We start from the raw sequence: 26365 nt of genomic DNA, 5'->3' as shown, positions 1-26365 counted from the left end.
TTATCAAGACTGCTTATCAAGACGACATTTAATGTTCTTGAGTGGCCTAGTTACAGTTTTGTCTTAAATCGTCTTGAAAATCTATGGCAAGACTTAAAAATGGCTGTCTAACAACGATCAACAACCAACTTGACAGAGCTTGAAGAATTTTAAAAATAATAATGTGCAAATATTGTACAATCCAGGTGTGCAAAGCTCTTAGAGACTTACACAGAAATACTTACCACTGTAATTGCTGCCAAAGGTGATTCTAACATGTATTGACTCAGGGGTGTGAATACCTATGTAAATAAGAGACTTCTGTATTTCATTTTCAATACATTTGCAAAAATGTCTAAAAACATGTTTCACTGTCATTATGGGGGTATTGTGTGTAGATGGATGAGAATTTGTATTTATTTGTAACCTATTTTGAATTCAGGCTGTAAACACAACACCATGTGGAATAGGTCTATGGGTATGAATGCTTTCTGAAAGCACCTTATATGCCATAACACAACAAGCTGTTCTATATTTGGCGCGTGCTGCCCAAATTGCGGCCTTCTGGACTGGAAGTGCTTGTGATAAAACTTCACCCACAGCTATTTTTTAGAAGCTCTCTGGTGTAGTACTTTGAATGATTTTATTTGTATGTTCAGACAGGGGTAATAGCTTCCGGTGGCTATGTGTGTGTGTGTGTGTGTGTGTACTCATGAGAGAGGTCGCTTAGATAATCCTGTGAACTGAAGGATGAGTGGCTGTGTCGATTTGGTGTGTGCACGTGTGTGAGTATGTGTGTGCATGCATGTGTGAGTGTGTGTATGCGAGTCGGTGTATGGATTTGGTGAAGGTGTGTGGGTTTTGGATGACAGCTAAAGATGCTAGTGATGGGGGGAGAAAATCAATACAGTTACATATTGCAATATTATTCTTGACTGAAAGTATAAATTTGTACCTGCTACTGTAGCTAGCGCTAGTCGGCTTAACCTGCACCAAAACGCCGCTATTTTTCATCCTATAGCTTGTTATCCATCTTCTTTTTAAATAGCCAGTCAACATGTTCTCACTTTTATTTCCATAACTGATCAAAAGTAGTTTTCTCATCCTCTCGTCTCTCTGCAGCAGACATAGTGAGCAGCAATATGTTTGGAACATCAAATCGCAATAAAATCACAATACATATAGAATCGTGAGAATCGCAATACATATCGTATCGGCACCTAAGTATCGTGATAATATGATATCGTGAGGTCCCTGGCAATCCCAGCCCTAAAATATGCTACAAATGTTTGAACGCAAAGTCAGCGACTGTGTTTTTGTAAACGACAAACGCCACAGTGAATCTTTAGTCAACGTTAGACTACTAACCACTAAATGTAAAACTACAGTCATCAAACTACAGTCATAAAACTACAGTCATAAAACTACAGTCATCAAACCACAGTCATCAAACTACAGTCATCAAACTACAGTCATCAAACCACTGTCATCAAACTACAGTCGTCAAACCAGTCATCAAACTACAGTCATCAAACCACAGTCATCAAACCACAATCATCAAACTACAGTCATCAAACCACTGTCATCAAACCAGTCATCAAACTACAGTCATCAAACCACAGTCATCAAACCACAATCATCAAACTACAGTCATCAAACCACAGTCATCAAACTACAGTCATCAAACTACAGTCATCAAACCACAGTCATCAAACCACAGTCATCAAACTACAGTCATCAAACTACAGTCATCAAACCACAGTCATCAAACTACAGTCATCAAACTACAGTCATCACCACAGTCATCAAACTACAGTCATCACCACAGTCATCAAACTACAGTCATCAAACTACAGTCATCAAACCACTGTCATCAAACTACAGTCGTCAAACCACAGTCATCAAACTACAGTCATCAAACTACAGTCATCACCACAGTCATCAAACTACAGTCATCAAACTACAGTCATCAAACTACAGTCATCAAACCACAGTCATCAAACTACAGCCATCAAACTACAGTCATCAAACCACAGTCATCACCACAGTCATCAAACCACAGTCATCAAACCACAGTCATCAAACTACAGTCATCACCACAGTCATCAAACTACAGTCATCAAACCACAGTCATCAAACTACAGTCATCAAACTACAGTCATCAAACTACAGTCATCAAACTACAGTCAACAAACCACAGTCATCAAACTACAGTCATCAAACCACAGTCATCACCACAGTCATCAAACCACAGTCATCAAACCACTGTCATCACCACAGTCATCAAACCAGTCATCAAACCACAGTCATCAAACCACAGTCATCAAACTACAGTCATCAAACTACAGTCATCAAACTACAGTCATCAAACTACAGTCAACAAACCACAGTCATCAAACTACAGTCATCAAACCACAGTCATCACCACAGTCATCAAACCACTGTCATCACCACAGTCATCAAACCAGTCATCAAACCACAGTCAACAAGTGTGTGTGTGTGTGTGTGTGTGTGTGTGTGTGTGTGTGTGTGTGTGTGTGTGTGTGTGTGTGTGTGTGTGTGTGCGTGTGCGTGTGTGTGTGTGTGTTTGCATGCGTGTGTGTGTGTGTACAAAAACTTTCTTTGGATATGTTCCACAGACACCCCACAGAAGCACATGCTGTAAGCCGGCAGCTCAGTGGTTCTCTGTGCTGTACGAGATGACATCTGTCCCGCTGCGCGTGCGGATGAGACAAGCCAATATTGACACAGCCGGCTGTTTTCACGTTTATAGAAGAACCCCACCGCCTCCTGTCGTTCTTTTCCAGAGTTTGGACGGCGTGAGCGGATTCAGATGGAAGGCATAGCGCAACCGTGTCATCAGCACGCTCGGAAGCTTTATAGAACACAACAGGGAAGGAAAGGGACTAGCAGGGTTGAGGTCAATTATAATTGAAGTAAGTCAATTCATGAAGTAAACTGAAATTCTAATTACAATGATTATTTTCCTCATTGACATGCATTCCGTTTACTTCCTGAATTGAATGAATTGAAATGGAGTTGACCCCCAACCGCTGGTCTCTATTCAGGTCCCTAGTGTGTTCTTCCCTCACCCAACAACCTTGTTTCCAACTTCTGTCCCAACTTCATGTTCTGTTCCGGTTAAAAACTCAACAGTGAGAACAGGGCGACATGGCAGCATGGATGGCAGGAGTTGAAAAGAAAGGGAAGAGGTCAGCAGGAACAGAGAGAGAGAGAGAGAAAGAGAGAGAGAGAAAGCGGGGGGGAGAAAGGAAAGAGGGAGGGGGTCTGAAATGCTTGCCCTGCAGTAAAGGGGCTGACTCACTCCTATTCTTTTTGCAGCGGAGAGCTGCTGCTAATTCGGGTCTATTCAGTGCAGGCTTACGGTAATGTGGCCATATGGATGATAAGAGGGGAAACCACAGGCATTCTATAACTCCCCTCCCTCCCTTCCTTCCCTCCCTCCCTCCCTTCCTTCCTTCCCTCCCTCCCTCCTCACACATGTAGACCATCCATCCCTGTCTCTCTGTTTCTGTCCCCTCTCTCTATCAGTTATGATGTCATTGCCCACTGTATGTCACCTCTCTCTATCAGTTATGATGTCATTGCCCACTGTATGTCACCTCTCTCTATCAGTTATGATGTCATTGCCCACTGTATGTCACCTCCCTCTATCAGTTATGATAGCATTGCCCACTGTATGTCACCTCCCTCTATCAGTTATGACAGCATTGCCCACTGTATGTCACCTCCCTCTATCAGTTATGACAGCATTGCCCACTGTATGTCACCTCCCTCTATCAGTTATGACAGCATTGCCCACTGTATGTCACCTCCCTCTATCAGTTATGACAGCATTGCCCACTGTATGTCACCTCCCTCTATCAGTTATGACAGCATTGCCCACTGTATGTCACCTCCCTCTATCAGTTATGACAGCATTGCCCACTGTATGTCACCTCCCTCTATCAGTTATGACAGCATTGCCCACTGTATGTCACCTCCCTCTATCAGTTATGACAGCATTGCCCACTGTATGTCACCTCCCTCTATCAGTTATGACAGCATTGCCCACTGTATGTCACCTCCCTCTATCAGTTATGACAGCATTGCCCACTGTATGTCACCTCTCTCTATCAGTTATGGCAGCATTGCCCACTGTATGTCACCTCCCTCTATCAGTTATGACAGCATTGCCCACTGTATGTCACCTCCCTCTATCAGTTATGACAGCATTGCCCACTGTATGTCACCTCCCTCTATCAGTTATGACAGCATTGCCCACTGTATGTCACCTCCCTCTATCAGTTATGACAGCATTGCCCACTGTATGTCACCTCCCTCTACCAGTTATGACAGCATTGCCCACTGTATGTCACCTCCCTCTATCAGTTATGACAGCATTGCCCACTGTATGTCACCTCCCTCTATCAGTTATGACAGCATTGCCCACTGTATGTCTGTCACGTTCGTTCTCCTCCTCGTCTGAGGAGGAGCATGGATCGGACCAAAACGCAGAGTGATATGAATACATCTTCTTTTATTGGAGACGAAGACAAAACGAACACTATACAAACTAATACAAAAAACAATAAACCACGAACGTGAAGCTACAAACGAAAGTGCACACACAGCTACTAACGTTAGACATAGACAATTACCCACAAACACCTAAAGCCTATGGCTGCCTTAAATATGGCTCCCAATCAGAGACAACAATAAACAGCTGTCTCTGATTGAGAACCAAATCAGGCAACCATAGACTTTCCTAAACACCTACACTGAACACTACCCCATACCTACTACAAAACCCCCTAAACAATACACACACCCTAAACTAGACAAAACACACAAACATCCCCCATGTCACACCCTGACCTAACTAAACTAATAAAGAAAATCAATATAACAGAGGCCAGGGTGTGACAGTATCCCCCCCCAAAGGTGCGGACTCCGGCCGCAAAACCTGACACAGAAGGGGAGGGTCCGGGTGGGCCTTCCTATGGTGGCGGCTCGGGTGCGGGATGTGGACCCCCCTCCACCATAGTCACTAACCGCTTTGGTGGCGCCTTTGGAACGGCGAGTCCCGGACTGAATACCATCCCAGAGGGCGCCACTGGACGGAGGGGCAGCTCCGGACTGAGGGGCAGCTCCGGACTGAGGGTCAGCTCCGGACTGAGGGGCAGCTCCGGACTGAGGGGCAGCTCCGGACTGAGGGGCAGCTCCGGACTGAGGGGCAGCTCCGGACTGAGTGGCAGCTCATGACTATAGGGCAGCTCATGACTATAGGGCAGCTCATGACTATAGGGCAGCTCATGACTGTAGGGCAGCTCATGACTATAGGGCAGCTCATGACTGTAGGGCAGCTCATGACTGTAGGGCAGCTCATGACTGTAAGGCAGCTCATGACTGTAAGGCAGCTCATGACTGTAGGGCAGCTCATGACTGGAGGGCAGCTCATGACTGGAGGGAAGCTCATGACTGGAGGGCAGCTCATGACTGGAGGGCAGCTCATGACTGAAGGGCAGCTCATGACTGGAGGGCAGCTCATGACTGAAGGGCAGCTCATGACTGGAGGGCAGCTCATGACTGGAGGGCAACTCATGACTGGGAGGTGGCTCTGGCGGATCCTGGCTGACTGACGGCTCTGGCGGATCCTGGCTGACTGACGGCTCTGGCGGATCCTGGCTGGCTGGCTCTGGCGGATCCTGGCTCGCTGACGGCTCTGGCGGATCCTGGCTCGCTGACGGCTCTGGCGGATCCTGGCTCGCTGACGGCTCTGGCGGATCCTGGCTCGCTGACGGCTCTGGCTGGTCATGGCTCGCTGACGGCTCTGGCTGGTCATGGCTCGCTGACGGCTCTGGCTGGTCATGGCTCGCTGACGGCTCTGGCTGGTCATGGCTCGCTGACGGCTCTGGCTGGTCATGGCTCGCTGACGGCTCTGGCTGATCCTGTCTGGCGGAAGGCTCTGGCTGATCCTGTCTGTCGGAAGGCTCTGGCTGATCCTGTCTGTCGGAAGGCTCTGGCTGATCCTGTCTGGCGGAAGGCTCTGGCTGATCCTGTCTGGCGGAAGGCTCTGGCTGATCCTGTCTGGCGGAAGGCTCTGGCTGATCCTGTTTGGCGGAAGGCTCTGGCTGATCCTGTCTGGCGGAAGGCTCTGGCTGATCCTGTCTGGCGGAAGGCTCTGGCTGCTCCTGCCAAACTCTCTGCCCTCTAGCAGTTTCTATGGAGAAGCTCGCTGAACCAACATGCACACACACACACACACACACACACACACACACACACACACACACACACACACACACACACACACACACACACACACACACACACACACACACACACACACACACACACACAAAGACGAAAACAGAAAATAAGAGGCCACAGAACAGAGCTCTTGGCAGCTCCTTCAGAACCAAATCTGACTTGGCAAAGACCAGACAGGGGTGAGAGGAGAGCAGTCTCTCATTTGCACACTGGCTATGTTCACAGGCAAATATTAATTTCAGAAATAAATTATGCGACCTCAGCTAAGAGAGGAAAGAGGAAGGAGAGAAAATCTATTATTTTGTGAAGAGGAACGGGTCGTAGAGGTCAGCGGTTTTTCATTTTGGTAAAAAGTGATGCTCTTAGATAAAACCACATTCCACAAGAGTGCCCATGTGTAAGAGATCTCCTACAAAGCCCCCTTCAGTGCAAATTTCTTTTTAACATGAAATGTGGAAAAAGCAGAGGATTTGTTTTCTCACTCTCTCGTTATCTCTCTTTCTCTCTCTCTGAAAAGTTACAAAGGACAACATCCCTTAAAAAATCCTCATATCACTTTCACATCAAATTGGGTTATAAAATCTGGTCTAGGATGATTTTATGGTGGGATTTCAACATGGGCCACGTTGTAGAATGAAACCTTGAGTGTCTTTGTCGCCAAATTGAGTGTCTACCTGACTAGAGTACAAAAGGTTAAGTGGCAATCTCACCAAGTAAAAGAATCCACAACCATACTTTTAAAGTGACCAGGAAAGAGGACACTGAAAGGGACAAACATCCAGTTAAAATGAACAAGAGACAGGGTACGAACTACGAACTAAACAAAATCCACTTATAAGACAGAGAAACAGAAAAAACAGACAAGAGAAGGTAAACCAAAACGGTATTACAAAACAGGCTCCTGTTCCTCTGTGAAGTGGAACGCAGCCAAAAACAAACTCAGGACCGTGACCTTTCTGCCCCTCAGGGTTCAAAAATAACATTTGCTGAAGGTAGGTAAACAAAAGGGACGCTAGTCCGGTCAGGTGTTCAGTCAGAGGAGGGAAGTACAGAATGCAAATATTCTTGTCAGGCCACAAGCCAAAGGGTGTGGAAGAGAACGTCTGTGTTCCTTGGAACAGGTAAAACTACATTATAGCCACCACTCCAGTTTTACAGCTTCAGAGTGCCAGGAAGGTATTACCTTATAAGGGAGCGGTGACAATAAAGATGGGTGTGAGATATGATGACACAAGACAATGGGCCTCAAGGCCAGACATTGTTAACTTGTATTATTGGCAAACAAAAGGCACCACTGTATTCAGTTGTATTCTTTCAACGCATTTTCCACTCTAGCAGAACAGGTTGGCATTACACACAGAGATTACAGAGACAAGGAGAGACAATATGAGCGTGAAATAGTGCGGTAAGGAGAATGACAAGTCCTCAAGGCCTGTAGAGTACAGTTGAAGAGGTGGGTTTCTGTGGACAAGTCTCACACAATAACGTCACAGACAGTGCACTTCTCCACTGAAGACTTTCCTCCTATGTAGTGCACTACTTTGACCAAGTAGTACCAGCACATTAGCGAGAGTGAAGTTTAATCGGGACAATGTCCTTGCGGCAAATGCGTGTGTGTGTGTGTGTGTGTGTGTGCGCGCGTGCATTTGCCTTTTAACTCTAATAAAACAGTCATGGAGAAATCCGCCAGGCACATAAGGAGATTTCTTTTTGAATATCATAAATTAGGAGGAGAATGAAATGATAGCGTATAGCTCTTTAACATTCAAGCCATGTGTTGGTGTTCATCAAAGGCTTGAGTGGTGCTTCTTTCCCTGGCTGAGCCCAGCTCTGATTTACACCCAGAGAGAAAGAGATCTCAATTCCTCAGCACTAACACAAGTCAACCTTCCACCAACAACACTTCTATACACACCAGGCTCACCCTCAACTTACTAATGAGTGTCCTTTTTCTCTCTCAAAGTAGACCAATGTGTTGATGTCGCTGAATATTTGAACTATTCCTGAACTATTTAGGGGGTCTGGGCGTCTTTTGAAATATTCATGGATTTAATCAAATGTTAGCTAAGAAAAGTATTAAATATTTCAGGCACGTGTGTGTGATCCATTAAAGGCCTTTAAAATGGCAACCCATGGCAGTCAGCCATCTCTGTGTGGCACCTCTGAGGTACCCTACCTGTGTGTGTGTGTGTGTGTGTGTGTGTGTGTGTGTGTGTGTGTGTGTGTGTGTGTGTGTGTGTGTGTGCGTGTGCGTGTGCGTGTGCGTGTGCGCGTGCGCGCGCGCGCGCGTGTGTAAAGAAGATGGGTGGGCTGTGAAAGTGAAGAAGTGGGACAGTCGCATTACTTACCTCCCCAGAGGATAGAGACATAGTAAAAAGGAAATGGAAAAAAGACAAAGAGAGAGAGAGAGAAGTAGCATGTATAAATATGAGTGTGTTTGGAAGCCATATGTAATCTGTCTGTGTGTGTGTGTTATGTGTGAGAGGAACTGAGGCTGAGTGCCCTTAGAAAGCCCAGTGTGTGTGTCCTAGACCCCTTCAGCCCGCACTGTTAGCGCTCCACCACACACAGCACTCAGTCTCACCTACATGCATGCACGCACGCACACACATCCATCCCCCCCCCCCCCCCCCCCCCACAGGAGGTAGTAGAGGCGCTAGAGAAGGCCAGCCAGTCCGGATGTTGACTTCTGCCCTCTCAGCAGATCGATCCCGGGCTAATGTTCCTGCCATTAATGGAGCGGCGGCCGGCGCTCTTCCTCCGACTTTGAGCTTCTCTCCTGACCCCCAGGGAGATTCCATTTCATTAGCCCCCTGTGGGGCTTCAGTCACAGGCAATACTCTGAGAGACCTAGCTACCCCACAACGAGCCTGGATGTCCACAGTTACATAGGGGGTCCCTGGGTAGAGTCCCTGAGCTAGAGTGCTCTCTCTGGAGGCTCTGTGGAAAACCCAGGGCACATTGGGATGATAATAGACTCTGGGTTGACTCCTGATGGGGAGGCTGGGTCCTGACTCTGCACCATGTTGTGACTGTGGCTCTCTGATGCCCCTGTGGGAGCGGTAATTGGCTTGGCCAGCAAGCAGACGCATGCACACACACACTCTTCCTCCTCCTTTATCTTCATCACTCTGTGGCACGAGCACGACGATAGACTCCTTCTCTGACCCCATTATGACCTCACAGATGATGTCCAACAGCGCTTCAACTTTTCTCTCCTTCCTCTGTCTCCCCATGTGACTCTGTCCTTCTGGTGTGCACTGTGCTGTAACCATACCTGTTAGTCTACTACCACACTTCCTGTCTGGAGGGAAGGAGGGCCAGCAGGGATCAGGGATCAGCTTAAATCCCTGGAAAGCTTCAGTGTGGTGCGAGAGAGTTGTTTGTCCTGGACTGGCCGCTGGACTAGCTTTCATCTTAGCGAACCAGGCAAGCAGGATAACGGGCTGCTAGTGACTGATTAGGGCACCTGATCCACAGTGATGGTTCTAGCCAAACCACTCAGTACCACTCTCTTAGTATCTATCTCCATCTTTGACCATCAAATAATGACTGACTGAAGAAAAGCAGGCAAACCGGAGGAGAGGTTTACAGGGCATCATCTTGTGCAAAGGAAGGCCAAGTGGAAGAAAAATAACACCTCAGTCTCCAAAAAGGTTCGAGCTCTTTCAGAAGCGCTAACTTATCAGACAAACCTAGACAGAGGAGCGTAGATACCTAGACGGCCCAATTCAGCAGGTTTGACAAAAGAACACAAAGCAGCTATCTCAGTTAGGTGAATCCCTGAAGCTGAGAGCTGCTGGTGTCAACACCTTTCTATTTTTCTCTCTCGATACCATGCGACGTCGTCTCGGCCGGGTTGGAGCGAGTAGTCGCACGTCGCTTCGCTCTTCGCTTCGCTTCGCTCCACAGGCAATATTACATTTCATTACAGTACAACGGTTTGATTTGTTTGATCTGAGCAATTTGTCTTAGCTAGCTACATAGCCGTCTTTGTATCAAAGATAAGTGTGTAGTTTTTGTGTAGTTTAGAGTAATTATCGAGGTTAGCTAGCCAGGTTAGCTAGCCAGCTATTTTCGTCCTTCTAACGTAGTCAACACTGCTAGCTAGCCAGCTAGCCAACTTCTACCGAATAGCAGCACTGTAGAAACTATTACATTACAACGGAACGACTTGATTAGTGTAGTGTTAGCTAGCTACATAGTTGTCTTTGCTGTCTTTGTATCTAAGATAATTGTGTAGTTTAGAGTAACCGGGTTGGAGCGAGTAGTCGCGCTTCGCTCTTCGCTTCGCTTCGCTCCACAGGCAATATTACATTTCATTACAGTACAACGGTTTGATTTGTTTGATCTGAGCAATTTTTCTTAGCTAGCTACATAGCCGTCTTTGTATCAAAGATAATTGTGTAGTTTTTGTGTAGTTTAGAGTAATTATCGAGGTTAGCTAGCCAGGTTAGCTAGCCAGCTATTTTCGTCCTTCTAACGTAGTCAACACTGCTAGCTAGCCAGCTAGCCAACTTCTACCGAATAGCAGCACTGTAGAAACTAATACATTACAACGGAACGATTTGATTAGTGTAGTGTTAGCTAGCTACATAGTTGTCTTTGCTGTCTTTGTATCTAAGATAATTGTGTAGTTTAGAGTAATTATCGAGGTTATCGAGGTTACCTAGCCAGTTATCGAGGTTACCTAGCCAGCTACACTTTCAAACAAAGTCAACAACGCAGCCACTGCTAGCTAGCCTACTTCACCAGCCAGCAGTACTGTATCATTTTAATCATTTTAGTCAATAAGATTTTTGCAACGTAAGCTTAACTTTCTGAACATTCGAGACGTGTTGTCCACTTGTCATTCCAATCTCCTTTGCATTAGCGTAGCCTCTTCTGTAGCCTGTCAACTATGTGTCTGTCTATCCCTGTTCTCTCCTCTCTGCACAGACCATACGAACGCTTCACACCGCGTGGCCGCTGCCACTCTAACCTGGTGGTCCCAGCGCGCACGACCCACGTGGAGTTCCAGGTCTCCGGCAGCCTCTGGAACTGCCGATCTGCGGCCAACAAGGCAGAGTTCATCTCAGCCTATGCTTCCCTCCAGTCCCTCGACTTCTTGGCACTGACGGAAACATGGATTACCACAGATAACACTGCTACTCCTACTGCTCTCTCCTCGTCTGCCCACGTGTTCTCGCACACCCCGAGAGCTTCTGGTCAGCGGGGTGGTGGCACTGGGATCCTCATCTCTCCCAAGTGGACATTCTCTCTTTCTCCCCTGACCCATCTGTCTATCGCCTCCTTTGAATTCCATGCTGTCACAGTTACCAGCCCTTTCAAGCTTAACATCCTTATCATTTATCGCCCTCCAGGTTCCCTTGGAGAGTTCATCAACGAGCTTGACGCCTTGATAAGTTCCTTTTCTGAGGATGGCTCACCTCTCACAGTTCTGGGTGACTTTAACCTCCCCACGTCTACCTTTGACTCATTCCTCTCTGCCTCCTTCTTTCCACTCCTCTCCTCTTTTGACCTCACCCTCTCACCTTCCCCCCCTACTCACAAGGCAGGCAATACGCTTGACCTCATCTTTACTAGATGCTGTTCTTCCACTAATCTCATTGCAACTCCCCTCCAAGTCTCCGACCACTACCTTGTATCCTTTTCCCTCTCGCTCTCATCCAACACTTCCCACTCTGCCCCTACTCGGATGGTATCGCGCCGTCCCAACCTTCGCTCTCTCTCCCCCGCTACTCTCTCCTCTTCCATCCTATCATCTCTTCCCTCTGCTCAAACCTTCTCCAACCTATCTCCTGATTCTGCCTCCTCAACCCTCCTCTCCTCCCTTTCTGCATTCTTTGACTCTCTATGTCCCCTATCCTCCAGGCCGGCTCGGTCCTCCCCTCCTGCTCCGTGGCTCGACGACTCATTGCGAGCTCACAGAACAGGGCTCCGGGCAGCCGAGCGGAAATGGAGGAAAACTCGCCTCCCTGCGGACCTGGCATCCTTTCACTCCCTCCTCTCTACATTTTCCTCTTCTGTCTCTGCTGCTAAAGCCACTTTCTACCACTCTAAATTCCAAGCATCTGCCTCTAACCCTAGGAAGCTCTTTGCCACCTTCTCCTCCCTCCTGAATCCCCCCCCCCCCCCCCCCCCCCCCTCCTCCCTCTCTGCGGATGACTTCGTCAACCATTTTGAAAAGAAGGTCGACGACATCCGATCCTCGTTTGCTAAGTCAAACGACACCGCTGGTTCTGCTCACACTGCCCTACCCTGTGCTTTGACCTCTTTCTCCCCTCTCTCTCCAGATTAAATCTCGCGTCTTGTGACGGCCGGCCGCCCAACAACCTGCCCGCTTGACCCTATCCCCTCCTCTCTTCTCCAGACCATTTCCGGAGACCTCCTCCCTTACCTCACCTCGCTCATCAACTCATCCTTGACCGCTGGCTACGTCCCTTCCGTCTTCAAGAGAGCGAGAGTTGCACCCCTTCTGAAAAAACCTACACTCGATCCCTCCGATGTCAACAACTACAGACCAGTATCCCTTCTTTCTTTTCTCTCCAAAACTCTTGAACGTGCCGTCCTTGGCCAGCTCTCCTGCTATCTCTCTCAGAATTACCTTCTTGATCCAAATCAGTCAGGTTTCAAGACTAGTCATTCAACTGAGACTGCTCTTCTCTGTGTCACGGAGGCGCTCCGCACTGCTAAAGCTAACTCTCTCTCCTCTGCTCTCATCCTTCTAGACCTATCGGCTGCCTTTGATACTGTGAACCATCAGATCCTCCTCTCCACCCTCTCCGAGTTGGGCATCTCCGGCGCGGCCCACGCTTGGATTGCGTCCTACCTGACAGGTCGCTCCTACCAGGTGGCGTGGCGAGAATCTGTCTCCGCACCACGTGCTCTCACCACTGGTGTCCCCCAGGGCTCTGTTCTAGGCCCTCTCCTATTCTCGCTATACACCAAGTCACTTGGCTCTGTCATATCCTCACATGGTCTCTCCTATCATTGCTATGCAGACGACACACAATTAATCTTCTCCTTTCCCCCTTCTGATAACCAGGTGGTGAATCGCATCTCTGCATGTCTGGCAGACATATCAGTGTGGATGACGGATCACCACCTCAAGCTGAACCTCGGCAAGACGGAGCTGCTCTTCCTCCCGGGGAAGGACTGCCCGTTCCATGACAACTCCATTGTGTCCTCCTCCCAGAGTGCTAAGAACCTTGGCGTGATCCTGGACAACACCCTGTCGTTCTCAACTAACATCAAGGCGGTGACCCGTTCCTGTAGGTTCATGCTCTACAACATTCGCAGAGTACGACCCTGCCTCACACAGGAAGCGGCGCAGGTCCTAATCCAGGCACGTGTCATCTCCCGTCTGGATTACTGCAACTCGCTGTTGGCTGGGCTCCCTGCCTGTGCCATTAAACCCCTACAACTCATCCAGAACGCCGCAGCCCGTCTGGTGTTCAACTTTCCCAAGTTCTCTCACGTCACCCCGCTCCTCCGCTCTCTCCACTGGCTTCCAGTTGAAGCTCGCATCCACTACAAGACCATGGTGCTTGCCTACGGAGCTGTGAGGGGAACGGCACCTCCGTACCTTCAGGCTCTGATCAGGCCCTACACCCAAACAAGGGCACTGCGTTCATCCACCTCTGGCCTGCTCGCCTCCCTACCTCTGAGGAAGTACAGTTCCCGCTCAGCCCAGTCAAAACTGTTCGCTGCTCTGGCACCCCAATGGTGGAACAAACTCCCTCACGACGCCAGGTCAGCGGAGTCAATCACCACCTTCCGGAGACACCTGAAACCCCACCTCTTTAAGGAATACCTAGGATAGGATAAAGTAATCCTTCTTCTAAACCCCCCCCCCCCCCCCCCCCTTAAAAGATTTAGATGCACTATTGTAAAGTGGTTGTTCCACTGGATATCATAAGGTGAATGCACCAATTTGTAAGTCGCTCTGGATAAGAGCGTCTGCTAAATGACTTAAATGTAAATGTAATGCCACTCCAAAAGCCCACCTGAAACTTTTTCTTTCTTTTATCCCTCAGAAGCATTTTGAAATGAGTCAGGGAAGGAGGGGGGGACAGGGAGAGGGGACGCAAATTGGCCCTGCTCAATCATTTATCTTTCAATAGGTGAATAGTGGATGGAGCCATGTTAGGAGGAAGGAGGCTTTAAAAAGACACGGAAACGGCTCAGGGTGAATAATGGATGAAGAATCCAACGTTGAGAAAAGGAAAAAGGAGGCATGTTGAGAAATATTTTATAAAGCCGAGATTTTTTTAACGTTTTTGTTGTTGTTGGTGTTGTAAATCCTATTAGCAGGTGAGATAGTGTGTGTGTGTGTGTGTGTGTGTGTGTGTGTGTGTGTGTGTGTGTGTGTGTGTGTGTGTGTGTGTGTGTGTGTGTGTGTGTGTGTGTGTGTGTGTGTGTGTGTGTGTGTGTGTGTGTGTGTGCATGTTGGTTCAGCGAGCTTCTCCATAGAAACTGCTAGAGGGCAGAGAGTTTGGCTGCGCCCCATGCCATCAGAGAGTATACACCAAGTTCCACTATTCTTTGGACAAATTATTAAAGGACCTAGGATCAGTGTTAGAAGGCTTGGTTGGCAAGTTTCACAGGGTTTTTAGTAGGGCCGGGGCGCAATATTTTTTCATGGAAAAAATGATAACACGAAGCAGTCCAAACTCCTTGGTCCTTTAAAAATCAGCTATGTAAAATATTGTGCTATAGCTTGGAAAATAAATACATGTGACTCTGGATGACAACATAATGATGTTTGTTTCCAACATTAGAACTGTTTTCTTAAATAAGTGAAATACACTTTGTGTTTTGTTTCCTTGCCACGATATTAGCGAGCATACTGGTAAAGTCCCCGCCCTAGTTTTTAGGCACACGTTTGCCTATAGGTGCTCAGTAGGCCTGTTATGGCCAAATTGGAAAGGAGTGGCCTCTCTCTCTGTGTCTGAGAGAGAAATAACAGTGAAGAGAGAAACCAATTACATATATTTACTGCTCTCTACTTCAACAGTTGAAATGTATTCCTCTAATAGGAATATAGTGGCGACCTTCATCTGCTGTCTGGACAGATAGAAAGAGGTGACATAGAGTGGGCAATGCTGTCATAACTGTAGCGTAGTGGTGGGATTAGTTCCCCCTCGGTCCCAGATTTCCTTCATTCGGGGCCACATGTTTCAGTGATAAAAATATACACCACACTGCCACTACTACAACGCCCCTCTCCACTGTGTTCTTCTTTACACAGTAGTGTAGCAAAAAAGGGGTATTAGTGGTGAATATTGATGTTACTGTATCTGTTCCATGACAGGAAGCCGCAAATAAGGAGTTTTGCTTCAATTTCCTTCCTCTCCAGCTGCTCAGTTTCATACAAAATAGACATCCCGAAAAGGGAAAAGGAGATCGAAGCCCATCATGCAGTCAAACAGACAGGGGGAAATCCACCTACAAACGTCTCGCCCCATCTCCTTTTCTCCCTCCCTCTCTCCCCCACTCTCTCTATGCCGTGTGGAATTTGAAGCATCTGAGAAATGTCACCGGTATTCTAATCGGATTGTGGCTGGGGTTCGGCGGGGCTGGCGGGAGAAGTGTCGTTTGAAGTAACCTGTGAGAGGTTGAGCGGGATCGCCGGAGCAGAAGGAGAAAGGGTCTGTGGCCGTCTGCCCCATCAACCCCTCAGCCCTGAACTTAACACTCAGCTGTAGCTGACGTCTGGCAACGGCTTAGACAGCTCATCACTGACAAGTAGACCAGACAGACATGTGGAGAGATGAGTCAGAGGAGAGAGAGAGAGAAACAGAGATAAAGGGAGGGAGGGAGAAGCAGAGTTGAGACTGTGAGCATGGGAGAAAAAGGGAGAGAGTGAGAGAGGAAGCAAAGGAAAGATAAGCGACCTGTGAACCCCAATGTCTAATCAATATGTAATACTAATGCGCAAACAGACAAGAGAGTAAAGCTGACTTCATTTACCTCCAGAGCAGTAGAGGGATCGCAGAGATGTCCAATGGTAGATCCATTCTCTCTATATGACGGACTGCCAGTGTCAAGTCTGATGGCACAACTGAATGAGGAGTATCAGAGCTTTAACATCCCAATGGGCAAAACTGACAGGAGACATCAGATACAGCATCCATCAACCCATACCTGTCTACCTGTCATCGACGTCTGATCTGTATCATAAACAAACACATTTCTCTGGAGAACAGGGCCTCTTAACCCTCACATCCGTAAATGTCAAACTCACAATTTCTGCGTCTGTCAATAATATATTCTATCGCCGCCTCGCCGGCTGCCACAACGTCCAGAGACCAAATTTTCAAGTCTAAGCAGTTGACTTCCATCCATCCAGGGCTGTTTTTTATTTTCTTTCTTTTTTCCCCTCCATCCACTCACCCTGTCAACTCTCTCCGGGCGCAGAGCGAGAAGCCAGCTATTATCAACATTTAAAATGGAATAATACATAAATCATGCCTCTGTGAGTTAGCAGCGGTGTTGGGGTGCTTGGCATCGTTTACCACTACTGTCCGTAGGGGTGAGACAGATAGAGAGACAGAGACAGAGACAGAGACAGAGACAGAGACAGAGAGAGAGAGAGAGAGAGAGAGAGAGAGAGAGAGAGAGAGAGAGAGAGAGAGAGAGAGAGAGAGAGAGAGAGAGAGAGAGAGAGAGAGAGAGAGAGAGAGAGAGAGAGAGAGAGAGAGTAAGATGGATCAGCTTTTAAACCACTCACTCAGGCAGGCGTGCCCACTCACTGGATGGGAGACCAAGACGTCCAGATGTAGCTATTCTAAACGCAGAGGGACATTTATGCCACGTTTGTGCCGCACTTTGATGATACAAAGTGAGTTTGTCTGATTTACTTTCATTCCGACACCAGAGAGATATTGTGCAAACTGGTTTCGATAGGTCTGATACTTTCATATTATGAGAAAGGAAGCCTGAGGGGTTGGACGAAGGCGACACACACGTTATTTCAAACTGGCCCTTTAATCCCCGTCTACTACGATGGATTCTGGTTCAAGGAGACTTGGCTTCCTTCAGCAACTGATCAAACATCAGTTTACTGAGCTGCCTCTGTTGACTGACTTCCTTACGTAACCTTCCACTGGCTGAGGAAGGTGAGCCGGCTCAGCTGGTCACATGGCTGGTTGTAGGTATGCTGGACCACAGGTTATAGTAGGTCCCGGTTACTGAACCAATAAAGATAAAGTAGGTCCCTGCTACTGAACCTAGGGCTGGGCGATAAACCAATATCAATAATTATCGAGGTAATTGCTTTACCTCAATAACGATATAAAAACGTTTAGATTCATTTTTGATAATGTCGATATAGTAATTAGGTACAGCAGTCCATTTCACCTCTGTGACGCAGCAGGAACGTGCGGAGAAGTGACAATATGCACGTGGAGAGGTATACGCCCACTAAAAACCACTTAGCACCTCGAGTGATGGAGTAGCCACTGTTAACCACGAAAAATGTGTAATGTAGGCAAAACAGTCACAGTGATAGCCATGGAGAAGGAGCAGCTTCCAACTAAGAAATGATTGATAAAAAGGGTTAAACTGTTTCAGTAATTTGGAAGTGGTTTGGCTTTTTGAAGTCCGACAAAGAGCAGAGCAATGTTCGGTGCAAATTGTGCCGTAGACAGGTGGCTACCAAGTCTGGTAATACGACAAACCTTTTTCAACATCTGAAGCTAAATCACTCTTTGGAACATGCAGGAAGTTTGAGTTTGCGCCACGGTATTGATAAACGCCCCTCAAGCACCAGCCAATCTAGGGATGTTGCCCGAAGCGGTCAACACGGACAGCGTTTATGCCCTACAAGCAAACATCGAAAAGACAAAGACATCACAAATGCTATTATGCATTGCTATTATGCATTGCATTGCTATTAGCACAGTCGAAAAGGAAGTTTTCAAGAGGCTTATCAATTTAATTGACCCCAGGTACGTGTTCCCTGGCCGCAAACATGGAACAATTTTCCTTAAAGTATAATTTTATGGGTAGCTCACATAATTTTATTATATTAATGTAACCTTTATTTAACTAGGCAAGTCAGTTAAGAACAACTTATTTACAATGACGGCCTATCGGGGAACAGTGGGTTAACTGCCTTGTTCAGTGGTAGAACAACAGATTTTTACTCAGCTCGGTGATTCAATCTAGCAACCTTTTGGTTGCCAACGCTCTAACCACTAGGCTACCTGTCAAGTGGTTTGTTCAGGCATTAGGCATCCTTGAGCCTGAAGCAGATATGCACCTTTTAAACATTATTTGATTAATATCGTGATAATTATCGTTATCAAATTCAAAAATATATAGATATCGTGATAATTTATTTGCCATATCGCCCAGCCCTAACTGAACCCATACACCAATAACAGAGGAGTGATCTTAAAATGGAGGACTGCAGGTGCATTAGCTTTGAGGTTTGGCTTCTGCTCTGTTCTATGGGTCTTGCAGGCCGGTGTGATTTGTCTTTAGTTTTGCAAAGGTACTGCAAAAGTGACAGTAAAAGTGGGGTGAAGGTTGGACAAATGAAGAATTGGAGCAGAAAGTGGATGTGTAAGGATGTTGAAACTAAGCAGTTATAGAGTTGTAAGGAAATGTACTGTAGAGGAGGAGATACAGTGAGCTACAAAAGCGACATTTTTGCTCTGTACTCCAGCACTTTGAAATGATACAATGACGAGGAGGTTAAAGTGCAAATTGTCAGCTTTAATTTGAGGGTATTTCCATCCATATTGGGTGAATCGTTTAGAAATTACAGCACTTTTTGTACATAGTCCCTCCATTTTAGGGGACCAAAAGTATAGGGACAAATTCACTTATATGTGTATTAAAGTAGTAAAAAGTTAAGTATTTAGTCCCATATTCATAGCACGCAATGACTACATCAAGCTTGTGACTACACATTTGTTGGATGCATTTGCTGTTTGTTTTGGTTGTGTTTCAGATTATTTTGCGCCCAATAGAAATTAATTGTAAATAATGTTTTGTGTCGTTTTGGAGTCACTTTTATTGTAAATAAGAATAGAATATTTTTCTGAACACTTCTACATTCCTGTGGATGCTACCATGATTACGGATAGTCCGTATCCGTAATCATGGTAATATCCACACTAATGTAGAAGTGCTCAGATTCATATTCTTTTCTCATGCCCTAAGTGACTCCAAAATGACACAATACATAATTTACCATTCATTTCTATAGGGCACAAAATAATCTGAAGCACAACCAAAACAAATGCATCCAAGAAATGTGTAGAGTCACAACCTTTATGTAGTCATTGCATGATAGAAATATGGGACCAAATACTTTTACTACTTTAATACACATTTGTCCCAATACTTTTGGTCCCCTAAAACAGGGGGACTACGTACAAAAAGTGCTGTAATTTCTAAACGGTTCACCCAATATGGATGGAAAAACCCCTCAAATGAAAGCTGATGGTCTCCACTTTAACCTCCTAGTCATTGTATCATTTAAAATCCAAAGTGCTGGAGTACAGAGCCAAAACAAAAGATGTGTCACTCTCCCAATGCTTTTGGAGCTCACTGTATAAGAAAGGTACCATTCACTCAGTGAAAGAGGCAGGCAGGGTCAGAGTGTGTCTCCTCAGGTTTCTGTCAGGTCAGCAGATTGATCTGGGTCTTCTTTGCTCTCACTTGAAACGCCCGTTTCACAGGCTCTGACGACGGAGGTGTCATCCTGCCCTGCTCTCACTCTCTATCAGCCCATCAATCCATACACCCATCCATCTATCAATCTGTTCTGTCCAGTTGCTACCTGTGTGTACGCTCTACACCGCGATGCACACAATCAGTGCTCCAACACCAGTCAATGGAGAGAGAGAGAGTAGGACGGAGGAGGAGAGGAGAGTAGAGGAGATGAGGGAGGTGAGAAAGATGGAGCTATAAACAAACAGAGAATTAATTAAATTACAGAAAATAATGGAAATGGATCACACACACATACACACAGCGTTCTCTGAAATAGCTTCTTCTTTCTCGGGCCGAGGCGTCGGCGGCAAAGCGGCTTTATGGAGCCATGATTCAGCAGCGGCTAATGACAACCAGAGCCCTGAGCTGTTGTCGTGGCATAAAGGGCCTCCTCTATAGTTTAGCCACAGAGAAAGGCATTAGCTATAAGGAGGTGTCACGATGGCAGTCAATGAGAATAAGGACTTCATTGGCTAATAATAGCGAACGCAAATGAGCAACAGCCAAAGAGGATACGGATGAAGAGCAACGAAGCGAGGCATCATTGTATCCATCGCACGCCCTAAAGGGGCAATGTGTATTTACATTACATTTATTAGAGATCACATCCACATTTATAAGTCATAGTATGCCGTGCCTTCTCTGCCAATGCGGTACACCCTCCTCTGATCCCTTCCCCTCTGCAGCAGCAGCCAGAGGAGAGCTGAGAGGGATGGAAAGAGAGAGAATGAGAGGGGGCATCACACAGTGGGCTGCCACTTCAACAACATCTCCTGCTACACACAAACACACACACACAATGGCCCGTTTCAGAGGCCCCGGTGGGTAAATAGTAATACAGCCATGAGTGACACAACACTCAGACGCCGCAGTGGCTAGACTCATCATTCCCATTGAGAAAGGGACCCGGGTCGTCAAGGGAATGGGATTATATAGAGGCCTCATCCCACACATTCCGTGTCTCTTTTTCCTCAAATGCATTAATTGATTTCTGTGACCTGGCTGGGTGAATATAACAAGTACGGTGCTTTTGTACTATTCTCTTCAGGCAATGCAAGAGGAGCTGAGGAGAGGGCCCACGGTGGGGCCTTCATTCCTTAGCCTGCGGCCTGTGCTATTGGTCGACTCTTCTAACGAGGAGGCCTGCTCATTAAGCTGATGACCCGCCTCTCATCAAGACAGTTAATAGGCAGTTATGTTGTCTATTGTTTCTGACTATTTTTGTTTATTGTAATAGATATACTGTATATACACAGTACCAGTCAAACGGTTGGACACACCTACTTCTTTAAGGATTTTTCTTTATATTTACTATTTTCTACATGTAGAATAATAGTGAATACATCAAAATTTTTGATTTTAGATTCTTTAAAATAGCCACCCTTTGCCTTGATGACAGTTTTGCACACTCTTGGCATTCTCTCAACCAGCTTTACCTTGAAGGAGTTTCCACATATGCTGAGCACTTTTGGCTGCTTTTCCTTCACTCTGCAGTCCAACTCATCCCAAAACATCTCAATTGGGTTGAGGTCGGGTGATTGTGGAGGCCAGGTCATCTGATGCAGCACTCCATCACTCTCTTTCATGGTCAAATAGCCCTTACACAACCTGGAGGTGTGTTGGGTCATTGTCTTGTTGAATTTCCCCCCCCCCCCACTAAGCGCAAACCAGATGGGAGTGCGTATATCGCTGCAGAATGCTGTGTAGCCATGCTGGTTAAGTGTGCCTTGAATTCTAAATAAATCACAGACAGTGTCACCAGCAAAGCACCCCCACACCATCACACCTCCTCCTCCATGCTTCACGGTGGGAATCACACATGCGGAGATCATCCGTTCACCTACTCTGCGTCTCACAAAGACACAGTGGTTGTAACCAAAAATATCAAATTTGGACTCATCAGACCAAAGGACAGATTTCCACCGGTCTAATGTCCATTGCTCATGTTTCTTGGCCCAAGCAAGTCTCGTCTTCTTATTGGTGTCCTTTAGTAGTGGTTTCTTGGGAGCAATTAGACCACGAAGGCCTGATTCACACAGTCTCCTCTGAACAGCTCATGTTTAGATGTGTCTGTTACTTAAACTCTATGAAGCAATATTTGGGCTGCAATCTGAGGTGCAGTTAACGTTAATGAATTTATCCTCTGTAGCAGAGGTAACTCTGGGTCTTCCTTTTCTGTGGCGGTCCAGTAGAGCAAGTTTCATCATAGTGCTTGATTCTTTTTGCGACTGCACTTGAAGAAACTTTCAAAGTTCTTGAAATTTTCCGGATTGACTGACCTTCATGTCTTAAAGTAATGATGGACTGTCGTTTCTCTTTGCTTATTTGAGCTGTTCTTGCCAAATAGGGCTATCTTCTGTATACCACCCCTACCTTGTCACAACACAACTGATTGGCTCAAACGCATTAATAAGAAGGAAAGAAATTCCACAAATTAACTTTAAACAAGGCACACCAGTTAATTGAAATGCATTTTCCAGGTGACTACCTCATGAAGCTGGTTGTGAGAATGTCAAGAGTATGCAAAACTGTCAAGGCAAAGGTGGCTACTTTGAAGAATATCAAATAATATTTTGATTTGTTTAACACTAGAAATATATATATATATATATATATATATATATATATATACACACACACATATACAGTGCCTTCGGAAAGTATTCAGACCCCTTGACTTTTTCAAAATCTTGTTACGCTACAGCCTTATTCTAAAATAGATTATATTTTTTAAATCCTCTTCAATCTAGACACAATAGCCCATAATGACAAAGAAAAAACTGTTTTTTAGAAATTTTAGCAAATGTATTAAAAATAAAAACTGAAATAACACATTTACATAAGAATTCAGACCTTTTACTCAGTACTTTGTTGAAGCACCTTTGGCAGCAATTACAGCTTCGAGTCATTTTGGGTATGACGCTACAAGCTTGGCACACCTGTATTTGGTGAGTTTCTCCCAATCTTCTCTGCAGATCCTCTCAAGCTCTGTCAGGTTGGATGGGGAGTGTCACTGCACAGCTATTTTCAGGTCTCTCCAGAGATGTTCGATCGGGTTCAAGTCCGGGCTCTGGCTGGACCACTCAAGTACATTTAGAGACTTGTCCCGAAGCCACTCCTGCCTTGCCTTGGCTTTGTGCTTAGGGTTGTTGTACTGTTGGAAGGTGCATCTTTGCCCCAGTCTGAGGTCCTGAGTACTCTGGAGCAAGTTTTGATCAAGGATCTCTCTGTACTTTGCTCCGTTCATGTTTCCCTCGATCCTGACTAATCTCTCAGTCCCTGCCGCTGAAAAACAATCCCCACAGCATGATGCTGCCACCACCATGTTTCACCGTAGGGATGGTGCCAGGTTTCCTCCAGGCGTGACGCTTGGCATTCAGGCCAAAGAGTTCAATCTTGGTTTCATCAGAGCAGAGAATCTTGTTTCTCATGATCTGAGAGTCCTTTAGGTGCCTTTTGGCAAACTCCAAGCGGGCTGTCATGTGCCTTTTACTGAATAGTGGCTTCCGTCTGGCCACGCTACCATAAAGGCCTGATTGGTGGAGTTCTGCAGAGTTGGTTGGCCTTCTGGAAGTTTAACCCATCTCCACAGAGGAACTCTGGAGCTCTGGCAGAGTGACCATTGGGTTCCTCTTCTTCCATTTAAGAATAATGGAGGCCACTGTGTTCTTGGGGACCTTCAATGCTGCAGACATTTTTTGGTACCCTTCTCCAGATCTGTGCCTCAACACAATCCTGTCTCAGAGGTCTACGGACAATTCCTTCGACCTCATGGCTTGGTTCTTGCTCTGACATGCACTGTCAACTGCGGGACCTTATATAGACAGGTGTGTGCCTTACTAAATCATGTCCAATCAATTGAATTTACCCCAGGTGGACTCCAATCAAGTTGTACAAACGTCTCAAGGATGATCAATGAAAACAGGGTGCACCTGAGCTCAAAGGGTCTGAATACTTGTGTAAAACAGCTTTTTCAGTTTTCTATTTTTAATAAATATGGAAAATGTCTAAAAACCTGTTTTCGCTTTGTCATTATGGGGTATTTTGTGTAGATTGATGAGACAATTTGTTTTTAAATGTGGAAAAAGTCAAGGGGTCTGAATACTTTCTGAATGCACTGTGTATATATATATATATACACACACACCAGAAAAAATGTTGTCATCAGATTACAGATACTTATTGGATTACTTTTAAATTCAGAAAGGATGTTTGCGGAAAAAATACACATCACCAAAAGTATTTGGACACACCTTCAAATTAGTAGATTTGACTATATCAGCTACACCCGTTGCTGACAGGTGTTTAAAGTCAAGCACACAACCATGCAATCTCCATAGACAAACATTGGCAGTAGAATGGCCTTTACTGAAGAGCTCAGTGACTTTCAACGTGACACCGTCATAGGATGCCACCTTTCCAACAAGTCAGTTCGTCATATATATATATACTGTATATATATATACTGTATACTGTATATGAAGACAGTTAATAGTCATAATGGCCAGTGTTGGACACATGAAAGGACCAGGAATTCGCTTTGTTATCATTGAGACAAGCTCTTCATATTGAGTCTCTATTGTATCTCTTGAGAAGAGAAATCTGCACTCATGGGAACCTCAGAGCTGTTTTGCTCTACTGCACTAGGAGTAACCTGGTTAGGTCGTGAGCAAATCCAAGGCTTACAATATGACTCAATTGAATGCAAAAAAATACATGTTGATACATGCTAACCAAGTTCAATCTCAAGTTTGTTTAGTAGTCCAGTGTTTCTCCTATATTCATTTAGCAAAGGTGGCCCAGCGGTGGCCCTAGCGGTAGCAATCTCTCGTAGCAATCTCTCGTCCAAACGGCCACACCCTACACTATGCACGTGTGTGTGTACGTGTCCCGCTCTAAAGTAAGTTAGTCGATGAGCAAGGCAAGACGTGTGTGCTCATGTGTGGGACCCAGGTGATATGATGACTCAAGCCTCTGCAACTCTTCCACCTGAATAAGGAGCTATTATGGGCCTCTGCAACTGTACCTCTGCTCTCACACAGCTGAGATTGCCGAAGCTGCTACTGTAGAACGCAAAGAGCTCTTTGCATTTTGGATTGCAGCCACAGTTTGATAACAGAGTACTACCATCAGCCAAAAACCTTACCTCAGCTAACTTGTTGGCTACAGTATATCTATAATGTGTCATGAGTCAGGACCGATCGATCACAATAGTGATCATTATTTTTCAAGATGTTTCAGTTTGGTGACAGGTGTTCTTATGTTGAGATGTCAACACAAGACAATGTCTATGATACCTGAATGTCTTTGGGTTTCATGACAGATAAACACATCTAAACTTTATGACAGTGTTTGGTCTGCTCCTACCTTTCCGTTGGCTTTGGTCTTGCTGCTGCTGTGGTTGTTGTTGGTGGTGGGGTTGGCATCCTCATGGACCCGGTCCAAGAGCCAGAGCAGGAACTCCAGGGCATCGTGCTGAGAGTTCCCCCTGAACTGAGAGCCGTACTTGGACACAATACTCTGGGGACAGACAGGGAGGAGGAAATCAGATGAGGACATTACAAAAGACATAAAACGACTTTCCAACAAACTACAGTAGAAGCTCAAAGATATTAACCTTAGAGTTACAGGCTGACCGGTCAACCAAACAGGGAATATCGAACACGGTCAAAATATTATGTAGGCTATGTAGTCTGTTGGGTAAATCCTCTGAGGAAAGACCGGGAGGAAGAGATTAGATATGGACAAGAAAATAAATATCAGTTAGGTTTCCAGCAAAGTCCTTTAAATCTTCCGACAAAATACATGAGCTGAGAGTTTCAAAGAAACTACTGTTCAGAGTATTTAGGAAACGTTGTCTGGTGGTAAGTTAACAGCGTCTTTCGACAGTGTATTCAATCAGCTCCGCTTAGGGTCGGGGAGTAACTGATGACATGTAATCAGTTACATGTTATCTGATAACAGAAAAATGTCAGGGGTTCTTAAACTTTTTCACACAGGCCCACCATTACTACAACATCTATGGGCTAAAAAACCTAGCTAAAAAAACATTAGCTGACATGGGCTAGCTGATCTGGACATTTCTGACATGTTATAAATAGCTCTCTAAGGTATGCAAAGACTAACATGAACAGAAGAAAACTGATGATGCACTACCCAATTTCGAAAATTGCACCTATTACAACTTTCAAGAGTAAGTTGAAAGCCAGACTGAGTTCCTTAAAATATATATTTTTCTAAACAACGACCCCTCCCCCACCCCCCCGGGCACGCACCACAGTTTGGGAACCACTGAGTTACGTTACCAGAAAAAATATTGTCATCAGATTACAGATACTTCTTGGATTACTTTTAAATTCAGAAAGGATGTTTGCGAAAAAAT

General features: G+C 45.8%; 1 protein-coding gene across 1 annotated transcript in view; it reads right to left on the bottom strand.

The window, feature by feature from the left end:
• The window catches only part of LOC120032811 (ubiquitin carboxyl-terminal hydrolase 43-like), a 134859-nt gene that overhangs the window by 90076 nt on the left and 18418 nt on the right, over positions 1-26365 (bottom strand). The window contains exon 2 of the mRNA XM_038978994.1: positions 25351-25503. Within this exon, the coding sequence (XP_038834922.1) occupies positions 25351-25503 (153 nt within the window). The remainder of the gene's footprint in view (positions 1-25350; positions 25504-26365) is intronic.

This window comes from Salvelinus namaycush, chromosome 39, assembly GCF_016432855.1.
Source record: "Salvelinus namaycush isolate Seneca chromosome 39, SaNama_1.0, whole genome shotgun sequence".
NCBI lineage: Eukaryota > Metazoa > Chordata > Actinopteri > Salmoniformes > Salmonidae > Salvelinus > Salvelinus namaycush.
This window is presented reverse-complemented; position numbering and strand designations above follow the sequence as displayed.